This window comes from Saimiri boliviensis, chromosome 9 (assembly GCF_048565385.1).
Source record: "Saimiri boliviensis isolate mSaiBol1 chromosome 9, mSaiBol1.pri, whole genome shotgun sequence".
Classification (NCBI taxonomy): domain Eukaryota; kingdom Metazoa; phylum Chordata; class Mammalia; order Primates; family Cebidae; genus Saimiri; species Saimiri boliviensis.
In genome coordinates this window covers 47,687,102-47,706,229 of record NC_133457.1, presented here as the reverse complement: position 1 = coordinate 47,706,229, position 19,128 = coordinate 47,687,102, and the positions used below count along the sequence as shown (strand labels likewise).

Here is a 19,128-nt window from a genome sequence, read left to right as displayed (position 1 = left end):
TGAAACACAAGAAAAACACAGAACCAGACCTGTTATCAGCAGCTCCAGTTTATAATGAGGAGGTAAAGAAATTCTGGTCGACCTTATACGCCAAAACATGCAAGCTCTTTATGGTTTACAACACAAACTCTAGTTTTCTTAGATTCAAGGCCATTCTCTCACTTAGGACAGCAATTGGGTTATCAATAAGAAAGAAGCCATTTAGATGGAATAATAGTTGTTTGGGGGATTACATTTACTAGCTGACACCAAAAGAACAGGGATTGGTTGCTGAAATTTGCAAAGTTTAATATAGTATCATATGTCTTTCTTGGGTCCTTAAGGTTATATAAAAAGGGGGAACTACAGACTGAAATAAAAGCTTCCATTCGTAGGTGTTTTTTGTTTGTTTGTTTTTACTGAAATCTTACTGACTGCAGAGGTGGAAAGCAACATGAACTTTTACCAGTATCTAACATTCCACTCCAGTCTACAGGCCAAAAATTTCCAATGGTGGCCAACTTTTAGAGCAGTCATAATGACACTTCATTGTGGCACAAGCATTTAAACATAAAGTTGCTTTACATCATATTAACCTAAGATTTCTGTTGTTCAAAAACACCATGCGCCATGACCCACACCAGATCATCTAAACCAAGGAGAATCAATTATGCAACTATTGTTTGAGCTTTCAGTGATTGCTGGTCTCTTTCTTCCAGTGCTGGGGTAGATGCTGTGATGCGAGTTTGAAGCTATTGAGTTCATTAACTGGCTCGTAAGTACAGAGCCAATCTAGATGAATCTGAGCCAACAGATTGATTCTGAGAATTTTTCTGAGTGCAAAATCAAGTCATGCCCAAAGTTATGATCCTTATGCTTTTTGTTACACAGCCACATGTTCCTTTTGGTTACTTTGGGTTGGGTGTTCTATCCCTCATAAACTAAATAAAACAAATACAATTCCAATTTTTAGACTCTCAAAAAGCTTATGTAAGTTGTTCAGCAATAGCAAATGTCATGTTTGGTTATTTCTCATCTTTGAATGTTTGTAGCTAGATGCAGAATTTATCTATATTCTGTATAAGTTCTATTTTAGCACACTGGAACTCAACCATTACTACTTACCATTTTCTTATCTTCAATGCCAACACTGGAACTCAGTAACTGCATGTTAAAAAAGGCCAAAATGCCCAACAATTTGGGTTGTAAATAATCAGCCTGAGAAATAAAAACAGATAATATGTAAGCTTTATACAAACTGAATTTCTTAAATTGACATTTTAATTATTTAAATAATGTCATTTATATTTTACCTAACTAGATTAGCATATCAGAAATAAATACTTGCTGAATTAAGTTTCTCCAAAAGCATATATCTTCACATGCAGTATTTAAAGAAACTAATGAAATGATTTATAGTCACCATGAAAATACATGATTAAACATTACAGTACAATGAGAAAATGATGAGTTTTTTAATCATGGAGTGAGCTGGGATGGGATCCTCAGGATCTGATTCATGTCAGGATGTAGAGTGGAGAGGAAAAGAAGAAAAGAATAGAGAAAGACTAGAAACTGTCCTTATTCTATGACATTTAGAGCTAAGGTAGAGAAGTACTTGATTAAGGAAAAGGCATCCTACCAGAATAATGATCTGACATAGGGGAAAAGTGGTACAAGATCATGGGCATCAAAAGCTGCAGGCTAGATATCATCATCCATGACACTTTGAGTTTCCTGAAGTTTCCTCCCTCCCTCCCTCCCTTCTTTCCTCCCTCCCTCCCTCCTTCCCTTCCTTTCTCCCTCCCTTTCTCTTTTTCTTCCTTTTTTCTTAAAGTTTTCCTTCCTCCCTCCCTCCTTTCCTTTCTTTCCTCCTTTTTCTTTTTTCTTAAACAGAGTTCCTTCCTTCCTATTTCTTTCTTTCTCTCTTTTTTTTTTTTCTCTTCTGTTCTTTTCTTCCCCACCCACCTCCAGGGTATCTGGCACCTAGGCTGGAGTGCAGTGGCACAATCACAACTCACTGCACCCTCAACCTCCTAGACTCAAGCAATCCTCCCAGCTCAGCCTCCTGAGTACCTGTGACTACAGGCATGCACCACCATGCCCAGCTAATTTTTTGTATTTTTTGTAGAGATGGGGTTTTGCAATGTTGCCCAGGCTGGTCTCAAACTCCTGGGCTCAAGCAATCCTCCAGCTTCGGCCTCCCAGAGTGCTGGGATTACAGGCGTAAGCCACTGAGTTAATAGGTGAGTTAATACTTTCTTAAGAGAAGGTCCTGGAGAAGAGGGCATGGGCTTTAAGTCAGCCAAATCTAGGTTTGAATCTTAATTTTGACACTTCCTAATGTGTTATGTTCTATAAGTTACTCAATTTCTCCAAGTCTGTAAAATGTGAACACTAAAACCACCTACTGCATACAGTTGTAAAGGCTAAGTAAGATACCATTTATTGGCCAGATGCAGTGGATCATGCCTATAATCTCAGCAATTTGGGAGTTTAGGCAGGTGGATTACTTGAGCTCAGGAGTTTTGAGATCAGCCTGGGTAACACGGTAAAACCCTGTTTCTACAAAAAATTTAGCCAGGCATGGTGGCACGCACGTGTGGTCCCAGATACTCAGGAGGCTGAGGTGGGAAGATCGCTTAAGCACAGGAGGCAGAGGTTGCAGTGAGCTGAGATTGTGCCACTGCAATCCAGCCTGGGTGACAGAGCAAGACCCTACTTCCAAAAAAATATATATATATCATTCAGTAAGCACTTAGTATATGGTTAAGTATTAAATCACTTTGTTCATATTACTACAAACTGAGAATGTGACCACTCTGTAAAAAAGAATATTCTTCTGTTTCATATCTTTATGTACAGGAAGAAGAAAGAAGCAAACAAAAGAGCTGGGAATGAGTAGCGCCTAAAGCATTTTGAACTCTGTAAGAAAGTTATACTGCTTATGTTGAGGCGTCTGACTTAGGTATCTTCAGGTTCCATGCGTTGCCAAGAAAAGGGTAGGAGGGTATGTGCAACCATACGACAGAGAGGAGTGAGGTATCCTATAAGCCTCTCCAGATTAGATGTAAGGATAAATCTTTATCTTGCCCAGCACAGGAAATCGTCTGGTTTTTAAAACTTGAAATTGCATTTTGTTCTGCAAACTTCTGATTTAGATTGAGGCTCAACTTTAGCATGGTAAGCCACAATTCACTAACTGTATAGTTCCAGTTTAAGTTGCTTAAATAAAAAGCAAATAAAGATCACACAATCTATGTTAACATTCCAATATTAAAGTTCTTGCATTCAGACAAACAATTATTTGACTTTAACTATCTGTTACTCACCAAATACTTATTACATATGCCTAGAATCCTGTGCTGGGTACAGATGGACAAGATGAGCAAAGTCGTTCTCTCTCATTAGCTTACATGTAAACTAGTATGAATGGAAGACACTAAATAAGTATGTAAACAAAGCTGTGATAATGCTATCAGAAAATAAACATGATCCTGTGATAAACAAGAAATAGGGTAAGAGAGCTGAGACAGGGCTTTCAGGAAATTCTTGAACTGTAAAGAATGAGAAAGATCCAAGAGATTATTCCAAGTGAAGAGACCAACCAGGCAAAGGTCTTGAAGCACGAAAAAGCTTGGCACGTTTAAGAAACACAAAGGAAATCACGTTTAAATATAAGGAGAAAGGAAGAAAAGAGTTGTACCATGTGAGAATAGAAAGGTAGTAGGAAGGTAGGCAGATCATGTATGGCCTTACAGATTTTACTTTATGTTAAAAGCAAAAAAAAAGAAAAAAGAAAAAAGATATCATTCACTAAGCACTTATTACACGTAAAGGCAGAAGAAAGGAAAAGCACAGAAGGAATTTAATCAAGGGAATGATAGGAGTTTGTAAAAAGAGCACTCCAAAGGCTGTGTAAATAATTAATTGTAGAGAGGGAAGGAAGAAGGATGAAAGGACAGAACTGTTAGGAAGTATTCACAGTTGTCCCAAGAAAGATGATGGTTGTGTAACAGTGGTGGTGGCAGAAATGAAAGGATATATTTTGGAGAGACTTAATAAAATTTGCCAGTTTGATTATAAAAGGAAATGGACAGTTCACAAATGTTTCTCAGGTTTTGACTCATGCAAGTGGGTAGATAGTGGTACCATTACTGAGAAGAGTAAGACTGGGAGAAAAACAGGTTAGAAACAGAAAATAAAGATTTCTATTGAACATAATATACTTGGAATTGTTTGAGATGCTTATAAGACATGAGAGTAGAGATGATGGAATGGTAAATATCTCTGTTTGCCATCCTCTCTCACCCTCAGGCTGATTCTCTGCCACCTTGTACCCTCCTTCGTACCTGGGAGACTGACCAGACTGCATTACTGTACTTAGGATCCCTTGCCCTCTGGCTTTCCACTGAATTCAGTCAGCAGGAAACACCACTAGAACAGAGGGTAGGAGGAGAGAGTATGGTATTCATATTTCCTGTTCTGTCTGTGTTTTGAGGTTGTTCTGGCAGTGGCTACATTCCTCTAAAATGAGATGACCCCCCTCATGGTCCTGGCTCTCAATCAGGTTCTAGTAACGCTATTTCTTCCCCTTTCCCAGAACTAGGTGGGGCATTAAGTTTTCTGCTGTTTGTAGTCCCTGGGTTCCTTAACATTCCTTGCTGATTCTCTTAACTTTGCCATGTCACTAAAAGTAGCCCCTTTGTTAAACTATTTCCATGTAAACATTTGTGTGTATGCCATCTGTTTCCTCCCAGAACCTAACCTATATAAAACCACAAGTCCAAAGCTCAGAGGCAGTCTGGACTGAAATTTCAAAATATAACTCATTTTAAAGAAAGAGATCAAAGAAGATCATTAAAGCAGAGAATGACGACTGAGGAAAGAGAGCCAGTTATATAGTCCTGAGTTACTCTAACATTTAGAGGATAAAGTATATAATGTACAGGGAAAAAGCCAGTAAAGAAGACTAAACATGAGTGAAAGGTGAAGCAAAAAAAAAAAAAAAAAAAAAAAAATTTAGACAATGTGGTATCACAGATGCCACGTAGGAAAGGATGGCCAATTGTACTGAATGATACTGAAAGGTTGAGTAAGATAGGACAGAGAAGTGACTATGAGATTTAATAGCCAAGAAGAATGAGAGTGACCCTGACAAAAGGAATGTCATAGAATAATGAGAACAGAGCCAGACTAGAATAGGAAATGAGAAAGCAGAGATAAACATCTGTCTTAACGAATTTATGCCTAGAGTTTCATTATTGGAACACTAAGCTTGTGGGATTTATTTATATTCAACTGCTCACGGTCATCACCAAGATCTGATTTTTCACAAAAAAAAATTTCCGACCTCCACCATAAATGGGTTAAGATATTTTCCCAATAGTCCTTTAAGTCTCTTATAGGAATGAGGGCAGTTGAAAAGAAAAAAATAGTAATTCAATTCTGAGGATTTATATATTTTTTAAGATAAACAGTAAAGTGATTTCAAATACAAATTTATGGTAGGGAAATATTTTAAAAAGAGAACATATTTTCTAACCTCCATTCTAACCAACAATGGAGTAAACTATAGTTAGAACTAAAAAGTTTAGACTATTCAGCTAAGAAAAGAGTAGTTGGAGGGGCAGGATGAGAAGAGAGCTACAAACATATTCTAATATACATGTAATTTAAAAGTAGTAAAGAAAAAAAACTTCAATATTTTTATTCCATGAAAAAATAAAATCTACTAAAACCACTTAAAAGTCTGTATTTTTCAATGCTAATATATATTGTTAATGCCCTAAGTATGTAGATATGTACATAAAGTTGTGATGCTATAAGAAAATAAGCGTGATCTTATGTTCATGATCTTCTGCATGTAACCATGCAATTCAAATCAGCCTTTTCAAAATAAAAGTGCCAACTTAAAATTTAAACAAATTGCTAGTAGCCAGAAAATTACCAAAAAAACTGTTTCTTCAATTAAATAATTAAGCTGCAAAAGGAAGAAAAACAAACAAACCTCATAGAACATATTTCTTACCATCAGTTCAGGTGATATGATATCTCTCGGGCCCTGATATGGATCATCACTGGATGCAAATGAGGCAAGTATTGATAAACCATTGAAAACCTGTTGATAGTGTTCCCCAATACGCAGCAATAATTCATTATGCAGTCCTTGGAAATCTTGTCTCAACAGGCTCCCCAGTTCAATTTCTGTTTCATTCTAACCCAAAGACACATTAAAAAAAGTTTTTTCTTCATACTAATATCATGGAAATAAGTATACTGATTTTAACATGCTATTAGTACATCAGGAGCTCTAGATCAGATAACAGGATATACTAATGGTATTAAGAAAAGGCACTGGAAGGCCGGGTGCGGTGGCTCAAGCCCCCGTAATCCCAGCACTTTGGGAGGCTGAGGCGGGTGGATCAAGAGGTCAAGAGATCTAGACCATCCTGGTCAACATGGTGAAACCCCGTCTCTACTAAAAATACAAAAAAGTAGCTGGGCATGGTGGCACATGCCTGTAATCCGAGCTACTCAGGAGGCTGAGGCAGGAGAATTGCCTGAACCAAGGAGACAGAGGTTGCAGTGAGCTGAGATTGTGCCATTGCACTCCAGCCTGGGTAACAAGAGCGAAACTCCGTCTCAAAAAAAAAAAGAAAGAAAAGGCACTGGAAAAAATCCTAATCTTATTCTATCCTGGTAGGTCTACCATGGATTATATGTAATGAAGAGAAGTGATCCAACTTTATTTAGAAATAAAATATTAAAAAGCAAGTTCTAGTTTTCTCTAAGGTCTTATAATATCATCAGCTCATTACTGGGGACACATAACACTGGGAGGAAATATAGTATAGTGGCTTACAGCAGTCTTTCTGTTCAGATTGCTTTAAATTCCAGCTGTCATTTATTAGTTACGCTGACTTGGACAGGTTACCTAATCTAACCTCTCTCTGCCTTAGTTTCCTTAGCTATGAAACAAAACCAAAAGAATAGTACCTGTGGCTAGGCATGTTAGTTCACACCTGTAATTCCAGCACTCTGGGAGGCAGAGGCAGGTAGATCACTTGTGGCCAGCAGCTGGGAGACCAGCCTGGCCAACATGGTGAAATCCCACCTCTACCAAAAATACGAAAATTAGCTGGACCTGGTGGCAGACACCTGTAATCCCAACTACTCAGGAGGCTCAGACAGGAGAATCACTTGAACCCAGGAGGTAGAGGTTGAAGTGGGCCACTGTACTCCAGCCTGGGCTACAAGCAAAACTCCATCACAAATAATAATAATAATAATAATAATAATAGTAGTAGTACCTTTATTTCATTGGGTAACTGTAAGGATTACATGAAATGATCCATATCAATTATTTAGCTCAATTTCTGACATGTAGTAAATACTCCATAAACACTATCATACTATGTTTGCAATATACAGATGTATCATACTTTCTCAAGATAAATATATATTTGAGATGCACTAACTCTCATGTAAACAGAGATTTGCTACTGGCATATATTATGAAACAAATGAAGTAAATTAACATCAGAAAAAAACAGTAAAGGTATATGCATATTTCCAATAGTTTTCCTGTTCCCATGTAGTTTCGTATTCCTCAGAGATATTTTGTTAATATGACACCAAAAAAAGCAGCACAGGCTACAATTTTAAATGTAAAAACCAGCAAAAAAACTGGAGCAAACTGTAATCAGAGCACTAAGTAACTAAACTAAATACAGACATTATACTACATTTGAAGGTGGCTGCCTCTTACTTAATTGAAGGTATAATTAAGTGTCTATCATCAGTCAACTTATAACTCCAATCAACTGAAAAGTATTGAAATAGGCTGAGAACCTCTCCTATGAAAGAAAGACTATCATATTCCATTATGGTGAAATGATCAAAGAAAACAACAAAAGGAGAATTCTATTGAATATGCTCTCAGGACAAAGATTATTTAACATAAGAACATTTAAATTTCTATTTTTCTAGGATAGGCTATAAATTATTCACCTTCCTTCCTAGAAGAATGTTACATCTTTTGTATAATGCTAATTTATATAAAAAAGTAAAATATATAGAAATATTTAATTACCTTCAGATAATGAAGGGCACGTTCTAATTCATCTTTGGAACAAGAACAGACCAAATGAGAAAAAATATATTTGAAGTTGTTTATTAAAATCTCTCTACGATTGACATTTAATTGTTTTCCTAAAGTTCGAATGAGAGCAGAAGCTGCAGGGCTTGCTTTGGCAGCAAGATCAGGTAGTAGAACTTGTAATGTCCTCTGAAAAAGAACGCAACAATTACCAAAAAGTACATTTGTCTGGGTGAAAAAATAATATTCTCATAAGCTCTGTGCAAAAATATCTTTAAATGCCACACAAATTTGTAGACCATGTATGACTTATATTTGAATTCAGATTGACTATTTATTCACTCAAATGATATTTACTGAGCAATTTACTATGATTCAGGCACTGCACATGGCAGTAAACAAAATAGGCAAGACACCTGATAGCACAGATCTTACATTGTAAAATGGGGGAGAAACAGACAATAAAAAAGCAAATGTAAAAGTAAAAAAGATAATTTCTCAGGAGTATGTATTAAAATATACTCTAAGGTAGAAATTACAAATCTGAAGTATTACTTGAACTAATTTGTATTTAAAGAATAAGCAAGAGTAACCATAAATGCAATTTTTAAAGTCATTTTTTACATTTAAGAGTTGATGTTGTAATATACATAAAAAGAACTTTTAACACACACATCATCCCAATACTGCCACAATTCTTTTCATTTTTGTCTATTCCTTTAAGATGTTTTTAATAAAATACATATAAAATCCAAAGATAAGAGAAATGGCCTTACATTTATTCATTCTACATGTACTTATTACATGTCAGTTACTATCCTAAACACTGGAGATGTGATCGTGAACAAGACCCAGGTTCTGCCCTCAGAGACACTTACATGGTACTTGTGTCTTACCTTTCAACTTAATATTAACATTATAAGATTGTTGTAATATTATAAGGTAGTTTCCTCAATGTTGTAATACTTTATGATATTAATGGTTACATAATATCCATCGACCTAAAATTTAGACATTTAGCTTCTGCTGAGGGTTTTGCTTTTGTTTTGTTTTGCCACTTGGATAACATTATAATAAATATCTTTGCTTTTTGATTCCCAGAGCAGAATGACTGAATGAAAAGATATGCATGTTTTATGGTCCTTCCCACATACTATCATATTTCCATGCAGTATTTGACCAATTTATAAGAAATTTATGTTTGTTAAACTATAGTAATAATGTAGGGAAAAATTCTCTATGAATTGCTATTATAATTTATTAATTAAAAGCAACAGTAAACTTTGCCTTTGGGTAAAGGAAAAAATAAAATCTATTTTATCATCTTTTAAACCTCAGCCCTAATTTCTTTTCCCTTTTTTTTTTTCTGAACACAAGTGGTAGAAAATTATTTTTCTGAACCCAATGACTTGTCAAACGCTTCCCAAACCACTCCACGCTACAAAATATGTCATGGTAGACCATCTATATCACTATAGTTTTATACTTTATTATTCCAACTCTTTAGGAATAGAAATAATCATCTTAGACTTCGAATTACCAACAGAACCAATCACAGCACCAAAGACATAAGGGCTCACATAGTTAACTGCATTGATTAGCATTATTCAATTACTATTAACTTTTTAGGACAGCTAACCATCCATAAAGAACAATGACTCAAACAAACTTAAGTTTTATAGTGTAAGCAGTGATCTCCTATCAAAGTCAAAATCTAGAATGTAATAAACAAAATACTGAATTGGAAATTTTGGGTGAACTCTATGCTGCAACTTACAGTAAGAAAACGATTAAGATCAGGAAAGTCAAAAACGTTGGCAATTTCAGACAAGGTATTTAAAGCCATTTCTCTCTGGTGAGCTACATCTTGTTTTCGCACGTCAGCATTCTGGCATGGAGTACTTGTTAGTGTTGTCATTTGACTAGAATGAAGGGATTCTACCAAAAACTAGAGCAAAAACCATTTTATTGTTAGTTTTCACACAAAGAAAAAATTTTAACTAATACTTTTTAAGCTACCATAGAGGGCAGTACCAAATAGTATTCTATATTACTTGAATTGGTTCATTCAATTTTTATAACAACCTTAATGAGGTAGATTATGTCATAATCTGCCTTTTACAGATGACATAATCAGGCTTAGTTAAAAAACTTGAATATCATGCTAAGGATTACACCACAAATAAATTCAGCATTTTAGCATAACCTAACTTTTCAGCCATTAATTGAATATATTTAAAAGTGTCATATAACATAATACCAAGGCATAAAAGAGTTTACTATCACTAAAAAGGCTGTAGACATCATTATAAGATGATTTTCTTCCTCCCCCATTTATAACCTGTATCTTCAGACCAATATCCTAAAATAAAATAGCAAGATTTCATTTCTATTAAATAAAATAAATACATCCTTTTTAGCAATAAATTTTTTTTTTTTTTAATTTGAGATGGAGTCTCTTTCTGTCACCCAGGCTGGAGCACAGTGGTATGATCTCAGCTCACTGCAACCTCTACCTCCTGGGTTCAAGTGATTCTCCTGCCTCAGCCTCCCAAGTAGCTGGAATTAAAGGTGCCCACCACCATGCCTGGCTAATTTTTGTGTTTTTAGTAGAGACGGGGTTTCACTATGCTGGCCAGGCTGGTCTTGAACTCTTGACCTCAGGTGATTCGCCCACCTCAGCCTTCCAAAGTGCTAAGATTACAGGTGTGAGCTACCACACCCCGGCCTTAACAATAATTGTTTAAAGCAAACAGTGCTTTCTTTTTTTAAACCAGGCACAATGGCTCATGACAGTAACCCCAGCACTTTCAGAGGCAGAGGTGGGAGGATCATTTGAGGCCAGGAGATCAAGAGCAGCCTGGGCAAAATAAAAAGACCTCATCCCTTAAAAAAAAAAAAAAAAAAAATAGCCAGGTGTGGTGGTGCACACCTGCAGTCCCAGCTACTTGGGAGGCTTAAGTGGGAGGGTCTCTAAGCCCAGGAGTTAGAGGCGTCAGTGAGTTATGATCATGCCACTCCATGATCACTGTATGTTGCCGGGACAACAGAGTGGAACTTGGTTTCTAACAAATGTTTAAAAAAGAAAATAAAACTTTTAAAAAGCAAGCAAATGGAACAGATTAGAGAACTCAGAAATAAGAAGACACACCTACAATCATCTGATCTTGGACAAACCTGACAAAGACAAGCAATGGGGAAAGGATTCCCTATTTAATAAATGGTGCTGGGATAACCGGCTAGCCATATGCAGAAAATTGAAACTGGACTCCTTCCTCACACCATATACAAAAATTAACTCAAGACAGATTAAAGACTTAAAACCCTAGAGAAAATCTAGGCAATACCACTTAGGATATAGGCACAGGCAAAGATTTCATCACAAAAAAAACAAAAGCAATTTCAACAAAAGCAAAAATTGACAAATAGGATCTATTTAATCTCAAGAGCTTCTGCACAGTAAAAGAAACAATCATCAGAGTGGACAACCTACAGATGGGAGAAAAATACTGCAATCCATTAACCTGACAGAGGTCTAATATCCAGGGTCTACAAATAACTTAAACAAATTTACAAAAAAAAAAACCCAAACAGCCCCATTAAAAAGTGGGCAAAGAACATGAAAACACTCTTCTACAAAGAAGACATACAGGCAGCCAGCCAACAAACAGGAACAAAACTCATCACTGATCATTACAGAAACACAAATCAAAACTACAGTGAGAGACCATCTCATGCCAGTCAGAATGGTTATTATTAAAAAGTCGAAAAACAGATGCTGGCAAGGTTGCAGAAAAAAAGGAACATTTTTATACTATTGGTGGGAGTGAAAATTAGTTCAACCATTGTGGAAGACAGTGTGGCGATTCCTCAAAGACCTAGAGGCAGAAATAACATTTGACCCAGCAATCCTGCTACTGGGTATATACCCAAAGGAATATAAATAATTCTATAATAAAGATATGTGCACATGTATGTTCACTGCAGCACCATTCACAATAGCACAGTTGACTAGGCACAGTGGCTCATGCCTCTAATCCTAGCACTTTGGGAGGCCAAGATGGGTGGGTTGCTTGAGGTCAGAAGTTTGAGACCAGCCTGGCCAACATGGTAAAACCTCAGCTCTACTAAAAATGCAAAAACTAGCCCGGCATGGTGGCAGGTACCTATAATACCAGCTACTCAGGAGGCTGAGGCAGGAGAATCACTTGTACCTGGGAGGTGGAGGTTGCAGTGAGCCAAGATCACACCATTGCACTCCAGCCTGGACAACAGAGTAAAACTCCGTCTTAAAAAAAAAAAAAGCGGCCGGGCACAGTGGCTCAAGCCTGTAATCCCAGCACTTTGGGAGGCCGAGGCGGGTGGATCACGAGGTCAAGAGATCGAGACCATCCTGGTCAACATGGTGAAACCCCGTCTCTACTAAAAATACAAAAAAGTAGCTGGGCATGGTGGTGCGTGCCTGTAATCCCAGCTACTCAGGAGGCTGAGGCAGGAGAATTGCCTGAACCCAGGAGGCGGAGGTTGCGGTGAGCCGAGATCGCGCCATTGCACTCCAGCCTGGGCAACAAGAGCGAAACTCCATCTCAAAAAAAAAAAAAAAAAAAAAAAAGCAAAGTCATGGAATTAACCTCAATGCTCATCAGTGACAGACTGGATTTAAAAAAATGTGGTACATATACACCATGGAATACTATACTGCCATAAAAATGAATAAGATCATGTCCTTTGCAGGGACGTGGATGGAATTGGAAGCCATTATCCTCAGCAAACTAACATAGGAACAGAAAATCAAACACCACATGTTCTCACTTATAAGTAGGAGCTGAATGATGAGAACTCATGGACACACGGGGGGAACAACATACACTGGGGCGTATCAGGTGAGTAGGAGAAGGGAGAGTATCAGAAATAATAGCTAATGGATGTTGGGCTTCTACCTAGGTAATGGGATGACCTGTGCAGCAAACCACCACGGTACATGTTTACCTATGTAGCAAACCTGTACATGCTGCAATATACCCCTGAATTTAAAATAAAAGTTGAAGAAGAAAAAAAAGCAAAATAAAACATGTAGAAATTTCTTCTTTTTTGTAACTCTTAAAAAGTACTGCTATTGCCTATAGTCAAGACAAATGCTGACTCTTACCTGACAGATGGGTTTCTTATACTGGCTGAAAAAATTTTGCAGTTTAACACTTTTAGCTGCAACCAGAGCTCTAATTTCTGTGTATGCTGCTCCAGAGACAGATGCTGACTTGGATAACAAACAATGCAATAAGTGCAAGAGTGCAAAAGGTACCAAATCTCCTTTTGCGGCCCTAAAATTACAAACAACATACATATGAATACATATATGCATATAAAATCAATGTTTAAGAAACAAATGGAAGTCTATAAATAACGCATGTTGACTCAAATTTTGACTATAAATCTCATATCACCATTTTTAACACCAAGCAAATAAGGAGAATGGCCAAAATAAATAAGGAAGAATACAAATGCTGCCAAATATACCTTCCAATATCCCCTGTTGTAAGAATTAAGGTATCCTTCAACTCATTATTTCTTGAGATTTGGGCACGTGTGTATGCTTCCTTCATTCTTAAGACAAAAAGCTAGAACAATAAAATTAACTGGTTAAAGAAATTTTTAGAGCTAGGTTGATGTAAACCCAAATGTTAAAAAAAAAATTATCAACCTCTTTTATAAATCCATCTTCAGACTCCAGGGATTCCAATATATGCTTGATATTTCCACTAAAAGCCACTCTAACATCTTTGTCTGGATCTTCCATTAAATTTAATAAAGTTCCAAGAACTGCTTTTACATCTGTTTCATCTTCTCTAAAATCAAGATGCTTACAAAGATGATGTAGATTATCTATGAAAGCTGAAGGACAAGAGTATACAATACTTAATTTAACTTATTAAATGTCAAGGTTGTACTGTAAAAAAACTGTCACCAAATAATATGCCACAAAGAATCCTAAGTTCTCTTATAATGTCATTGTTTCATATTTAAGTATGTATAGCACACAGAATTTAGAAAATTAAAAGTGATACTTATAAATTAAAATTTACTTTATATTTAATAAATGTTACATATAATTTTTTTTTTTTTTTTTTTTTTTTTTTTTGGAGACAGGGTCTTGCTCTGTCACCCAGGCTGGAGTGCAGTGGCAGGATCATGGCTCACTGTAGCATGTACCCCTGACCTCCCAGATTCAAGTGATCCTCCCACCTCAGCCTCCCGAGTAGTTGGGACTACAGACATGCACAATCATGCCTGCCTAATTTTTGTATTTTTTGTAGAGATGGGGCTTCACCATGTTACCCAGACTGGTCTTGAACACCTGAGCTCAGGCAATCCACCTGTTTGAATCTCCTGAAGTGCTGGGGATATAGGCAGGTGCCACTGCATTCAGCCTGCAAATAATTTAAATCTAAAATAATTTCCAGAATTGTTATAAAATAGCAAGTCTCTTTCATATTTTGTAGACCAGTTTATGTTACCAAGATAGACTTAAAACACATTGCAGGCCAGGAGTGGTGGCTCATACCTGTAATCCCAACACTTTGGGAGGCCAAGGCAGGAGGATCACTTGAAGCCAGGAGTTCAAGACCAGTCTCAGCAACAAAGTGAGATTCCTCTCTACAAAAAATTTAAAAATTAGCTGGGTATAGTGGCACATCCTATGGTCCCAGCTACTCAGGAGGCTGAGGTGGGAGGATCACTTGAGCCTGGGAGGTCAAGGCTGCAGGCTGCAGTGAGCCATGATCATGCCACTGCACTCCAGCCTGGGCAACAGAGCAAGACCCTGTCTCAAAAAAAAGAGAAAGGCCGGGTGTGGTAGCTCATGCTTGTAATCCCAGCACTTTGGGAGGCCAGAGTGGGTAGATCACCTGAGGTCAGGAGTTTGAGACTAGCCTGACCAACACGGTGAACCCCTGTCTCTACTAAAAATCCAAAAACTAGCTGGGTGTGGTGGCTCATGCCTGTGATTCCAGCTACTCCAGAGGCTGAGGCAGGAGAATCGCCTGAACCCAGGACGCGAAAGTTGTAGTGAGCTGAGATCACACTATTGTACTCCAGCCTGGGCAACAAGAGTGAAACTCCATCTCGGGAAGTAAAAAAAAGAAAGGCACACTTCTAAAGAGGATCTTAGCTTTATTGTTAACCTTATATTACAAGATTTAGGGAGTACTTTCCATCACTTTGAAAACTTGAGAACAAGTTTCAACTTGCTACCTAAACGAATTTATCTTCTAGGTATTTTTAGAAATCTCATGCTCCCTAAAAGCTTATACTCCATTACCACTGGAAAGTGGCCAAAAAGATACACTCTATAGTTCTCAGTTGGGCAAAGTAATCTAACTATTTGAAGTTCTCAAGGTCCAAGGTGGTAACTGCGGACACATTAAGAAGGTCTCTGGTATCACTAAAGAAGATACAGAATATTGAATCTTACAATATTGAAACAACCATCAGGTATGCCCCATTTAGGTTGTCAAATCACAAGAGTATTCGAAAAATCCCCAAATCACCTCTCCTGTGGGTTCTATGATCTAATAACAGTTATCCCGTTTATAAGTAATCAATACAGAGCACTGAAACTATCAAGCATGTAACTTCCTATAGTTTTTCAAGTCTTCAGGCTAATTCTTTTAGTGATTTGAAAAACAGCTTAAATGGGTTTTAAAATATTAAATAAGTCATAATCACTCACCAAGTTTCACTGGACTAGATGTTTTTTTTTTCAGTAGAAAAAGGAAAGGCTTGCAAACAGAAGCTTTTAGTGGAGAGGATGAACATTCATGTTGAGAAGTGGCTTTCAAGTTCCTACAGAAGAGGTCTACATGTCCATGTTCAGAGAAAGGTTCTGTTAAAGAACTTGTCAGATAAAACATGCCATCAAGAGTACAGACAAGCTGACCAAGTACAGAAGCAAATTCTTTCTTGACAATGTCAGAATCATCTTTGACTTTATCTCTGGGGGAAAAAAAAGAAAAAGACTAAACCTTGTTGCCTAATTTTGTGGTACAAATAGTCTTGCTTAATTTGGGACTAAGGCACTGGCAAAACAAAGTCTAGAAAGAAAACATGTTAAATTCTAAAACTAAAAGCAACATTTACGTATTCAACAATAAACATAACTTTGCATATACAGCCAGAGAATTATGATCTTTCCAATTCAGTAATAAATTCAAATTAAAATCTTAGTACATACATAAGAATCTTGGGAATTCTGTTACAAGAATTCTGCTGCTGCAATAAGATAAAAAATCCACGAACACAACTAGCCCGGATTACTTCATGGGAGCTCTGCAGGGCCCAGTTGTAAACTGCTGTTCTCCATTCAAGGAATATTCTTCTTGGAAACAGAGTCAGAAGAAACACACATCGTGATAGTGCCTGTGGTGCTGAAAAAAATTAAGTTTATTAAACAAGATTTCTACTAATGTTAATTTTACATGTACACATATACACATATAAGTAACATTTCTGTATGTATATATATATAACATAAAAGTTAATTAACTCCAAGCCTTTTTTTTTCCCCAGATAGCAAAAATTTTGAAGTTTGCTAAGTATCAGTGAGGATGTGGAACTCTCATACTCTGCTAACAGGACTGTAAACTGGCATATCTTTGGAGAAGAATACAGCAGAAAAGAAGTGAAGATGTGTAAACTCCATAACCCAACAATACTACTCCTAGGTAGACAGATATGTTAAATTAGTGCTTCTCAAACTTTGATAGGCATATGAATCACCTATCTTGTTAAAATGTAGATTCGGATTCAGTAGGTCTGGGTGAAGCATAAGATTCTCCATTTCTTTCTTTCTCTCTCTTTTTTTTAAATGTGCCCTCTTAGCAGAATCAGGGATGCTCCATTTCTAACAAGTCCCTAAATGGTGGCAATGCTGCTGGTCTGTGGACCATACTTTTCAAACAGCAAGGCCTTAGAATGACTAAAGAATCATTTACAAAAGTATTCATTTACATTTTGCTTATAATTGTGAAAAGTTGGAAACAACCTGATTGTCCACCAATAGGTCCGATAGTGTCTAGCCATACATCTAGCTACTATTCGGAAGTTTAAATGAAACACTAGAGTTACCCATATCACCATGGGATAAGTCTCATAAGATTAAATCATAGACGGACAATGGGCTTCCATCATATCTCTAATATTTTTATTTCTTTTTTAAAAAAAATTTCATGAAGAGAGGGAAGGGTGAAGTGAAACTGACTTCAAAAGACTTTAATGGTTTTATTTCTTTTTTCTTTTGTTTTTGAGACAGAGTCTCATTCTGTCGTCCAGGCTGGAGTGCAGTAGCATAATCTTGGCTCCCTGCAACCTCTGCCTCCTGGTTTCAACAGATTCTTGTATCTCAGCATTCCTAGTAGCTGGGACTACAGGCACGAACCACCACGCCTGGCTAATTTTTATATTTTTAGTAGAGACAGGTTTTGTCATGTTGGCCAGGCTGGTCTCAAGCTCCTGACCTTAAGTGATACGTATGCCTTGGCCTTCCAAAGTGCTGGGATTACAGATGTGAGCCTCTGTGCCTGGAGTAATGTTTTTATTTCTTAATCTGAGAAGCTGGTATAAGAATTTTTGGTGTATTGTTCTTTTTAAATATTTCTCAAATATTTCCTAATTTTACTAATAAATATAAAAATATGTACAGAAACACGGCAAATGTTTTACAGAAAGGAAATGGGATATATGGGGCAGACTTTTATAGGTGGTACTTTTTATGTATCTAACTCCCTTCTGAATTATTAAAAATGTACCTGCTCCCTTATTGAAAAAATGTAAGTGTTAAGTGTTAGAAGTCCTATATAGAGACGAGTTAAAACAAATCACAGAGAGCAACGGCTGAGCATGGCGGCTCACACCTGTAATCTTAACACTTTGGTAGGCTGAGGTGGGCAGATCACTTGAGGTCAGGAGTTTGAGACCAGTCTGGCCAAGAGGGTTAAACCCCAACTCTATTAAAAATACAAAAAATAGCTGAGCATGGTGATGGGCACCTGTAATCCCAGCTACTCAGGAGGCTGAGGTAGGAAAATTGCTTGAACCCAGGAGACGGAGGTTGCAGCAAGCCGAGATCGTGCCACTGCACTCCAGCATGGGTGATAGAGTAAGACTGGTCTCAAAAATGAATGAATAAATAAAACAAACCACATACAAACATATTCTTGTGAACACTTACAATAGCTATCTGAAATCCTCCGGCTTAATGTTAGAAGACTAGTGGCAAATGTGGTCAACTTTAAACAGCCATCATCAGAATGGGAATAAATCCATGGAAGTGAGAGCATTCCACACAAATCTTCCAGAATATGATCTTCAAATGAGCTGTTTACTACAGAAGCACAAAATAAGTCATTAATTATAACTTTTCCTGAATCATATCTCTTTTAAATGAAAATACAGACATGTGAAATATCAAGTGCTATCATAATGATTTGCTAAGCACAAATTCTTAACACAGAGATTCATAAATTATGGTCTGAGGTCTGTGAACCCAAAGAAATTAAATGTGACTTTATAAAAATATATATCTATGCCTTTTTTTTAGACGGAGTCTTGCTCTTTCGCCAGGCTGGAGTGCAGTGGTATGATCTCAGCTCACTGCAACTTCCATCTACCAGATTCAAGTGATTCCCCTGCCTCAAGCCTCCTGAGTAGCTGGGACTACAGATGCGCACCACCACACCCGGCTAATTTTTTGTATTTTAGTAGACACGGGGTTTCACCATAGCCAGGATGGTCTCAATATCCTGATATCATGATCCACCTGCCTTGGCCTCCCAAAGTGCTGGGATTACAGGTGTGAGTCACCACGCCTGGCCATATCTATGTCTTTTTTAAAGAAGAATTGCAGCATTCCTCAATTTCCCAGATCAGAAAGCTTTAAAGTTATAATTTCTATTGACTAAAGAATAAATCAAAATATTATGCAAATAAATTTGCAACTCAGAAATTATTGACAAGTTTAATAGAACTGAAATCAACGAAAAACTTCTGGGTAT

At 37.1% G+C, this 19,128-nt stretch overlaps 1 protein-coding gene across 3 annotated transcripts in view; it reads right to left on the bottom strand.

Annotated features, from left to right (window-relative positions):
* ATR (ATR checkpoint kinase) overlaps positions 1-19,128 on the bottom strand; it is a 125,163-nt gene that overhangs the window by 82,469 nt on the left and 23,566 nt on the right. For all 3 annotated transcript variants that reach the window (XR_012519232.1, XM_003942568.3, XM_074405801.1), the window contains exons 8-17: positions 18,306-18,458; positions 16,311-16,503; positions 15,810-16,072; positions 13,782-13,972; positions 13,598-13,698; positions 13,230-13,401; positions 9,858-10,028; positions 8,075-8,269; positions 6,011-6,196; positions 1,105-1,197 (exon numbers count right to left, since the gene is read on the bottom strand). Coding sequence is in view for 2 of the 3 variants with exons in the window: in XM_003942568.3 (XP_003942617.2) it covers positions 1,105-1,197; positions 6,011-6,196; positions 8,075-8,269; positions 9,858-10,028; positions 13,230-13,401; positions 13,598-13,698; positions 13,782-13,972; positions 15,810-16,072; positions 16,311-16,503; positions 18,306-18,458 (1,718 nt within the window). In the remaining variant the exon portion in view is untranslated. The remainder of the gene's footprint in view (positions 1-1,104; positions 1,198-6,010; positions 6,197-8,074; positions 8,270-9,857; positions 10,029-13,229; positions 13,402-13,597; positions 13,699-13,781; positions 13,973-15,809; positions 16,073-16,310; positions 16,504-18,305; positions 18,459-19,128) is intronic.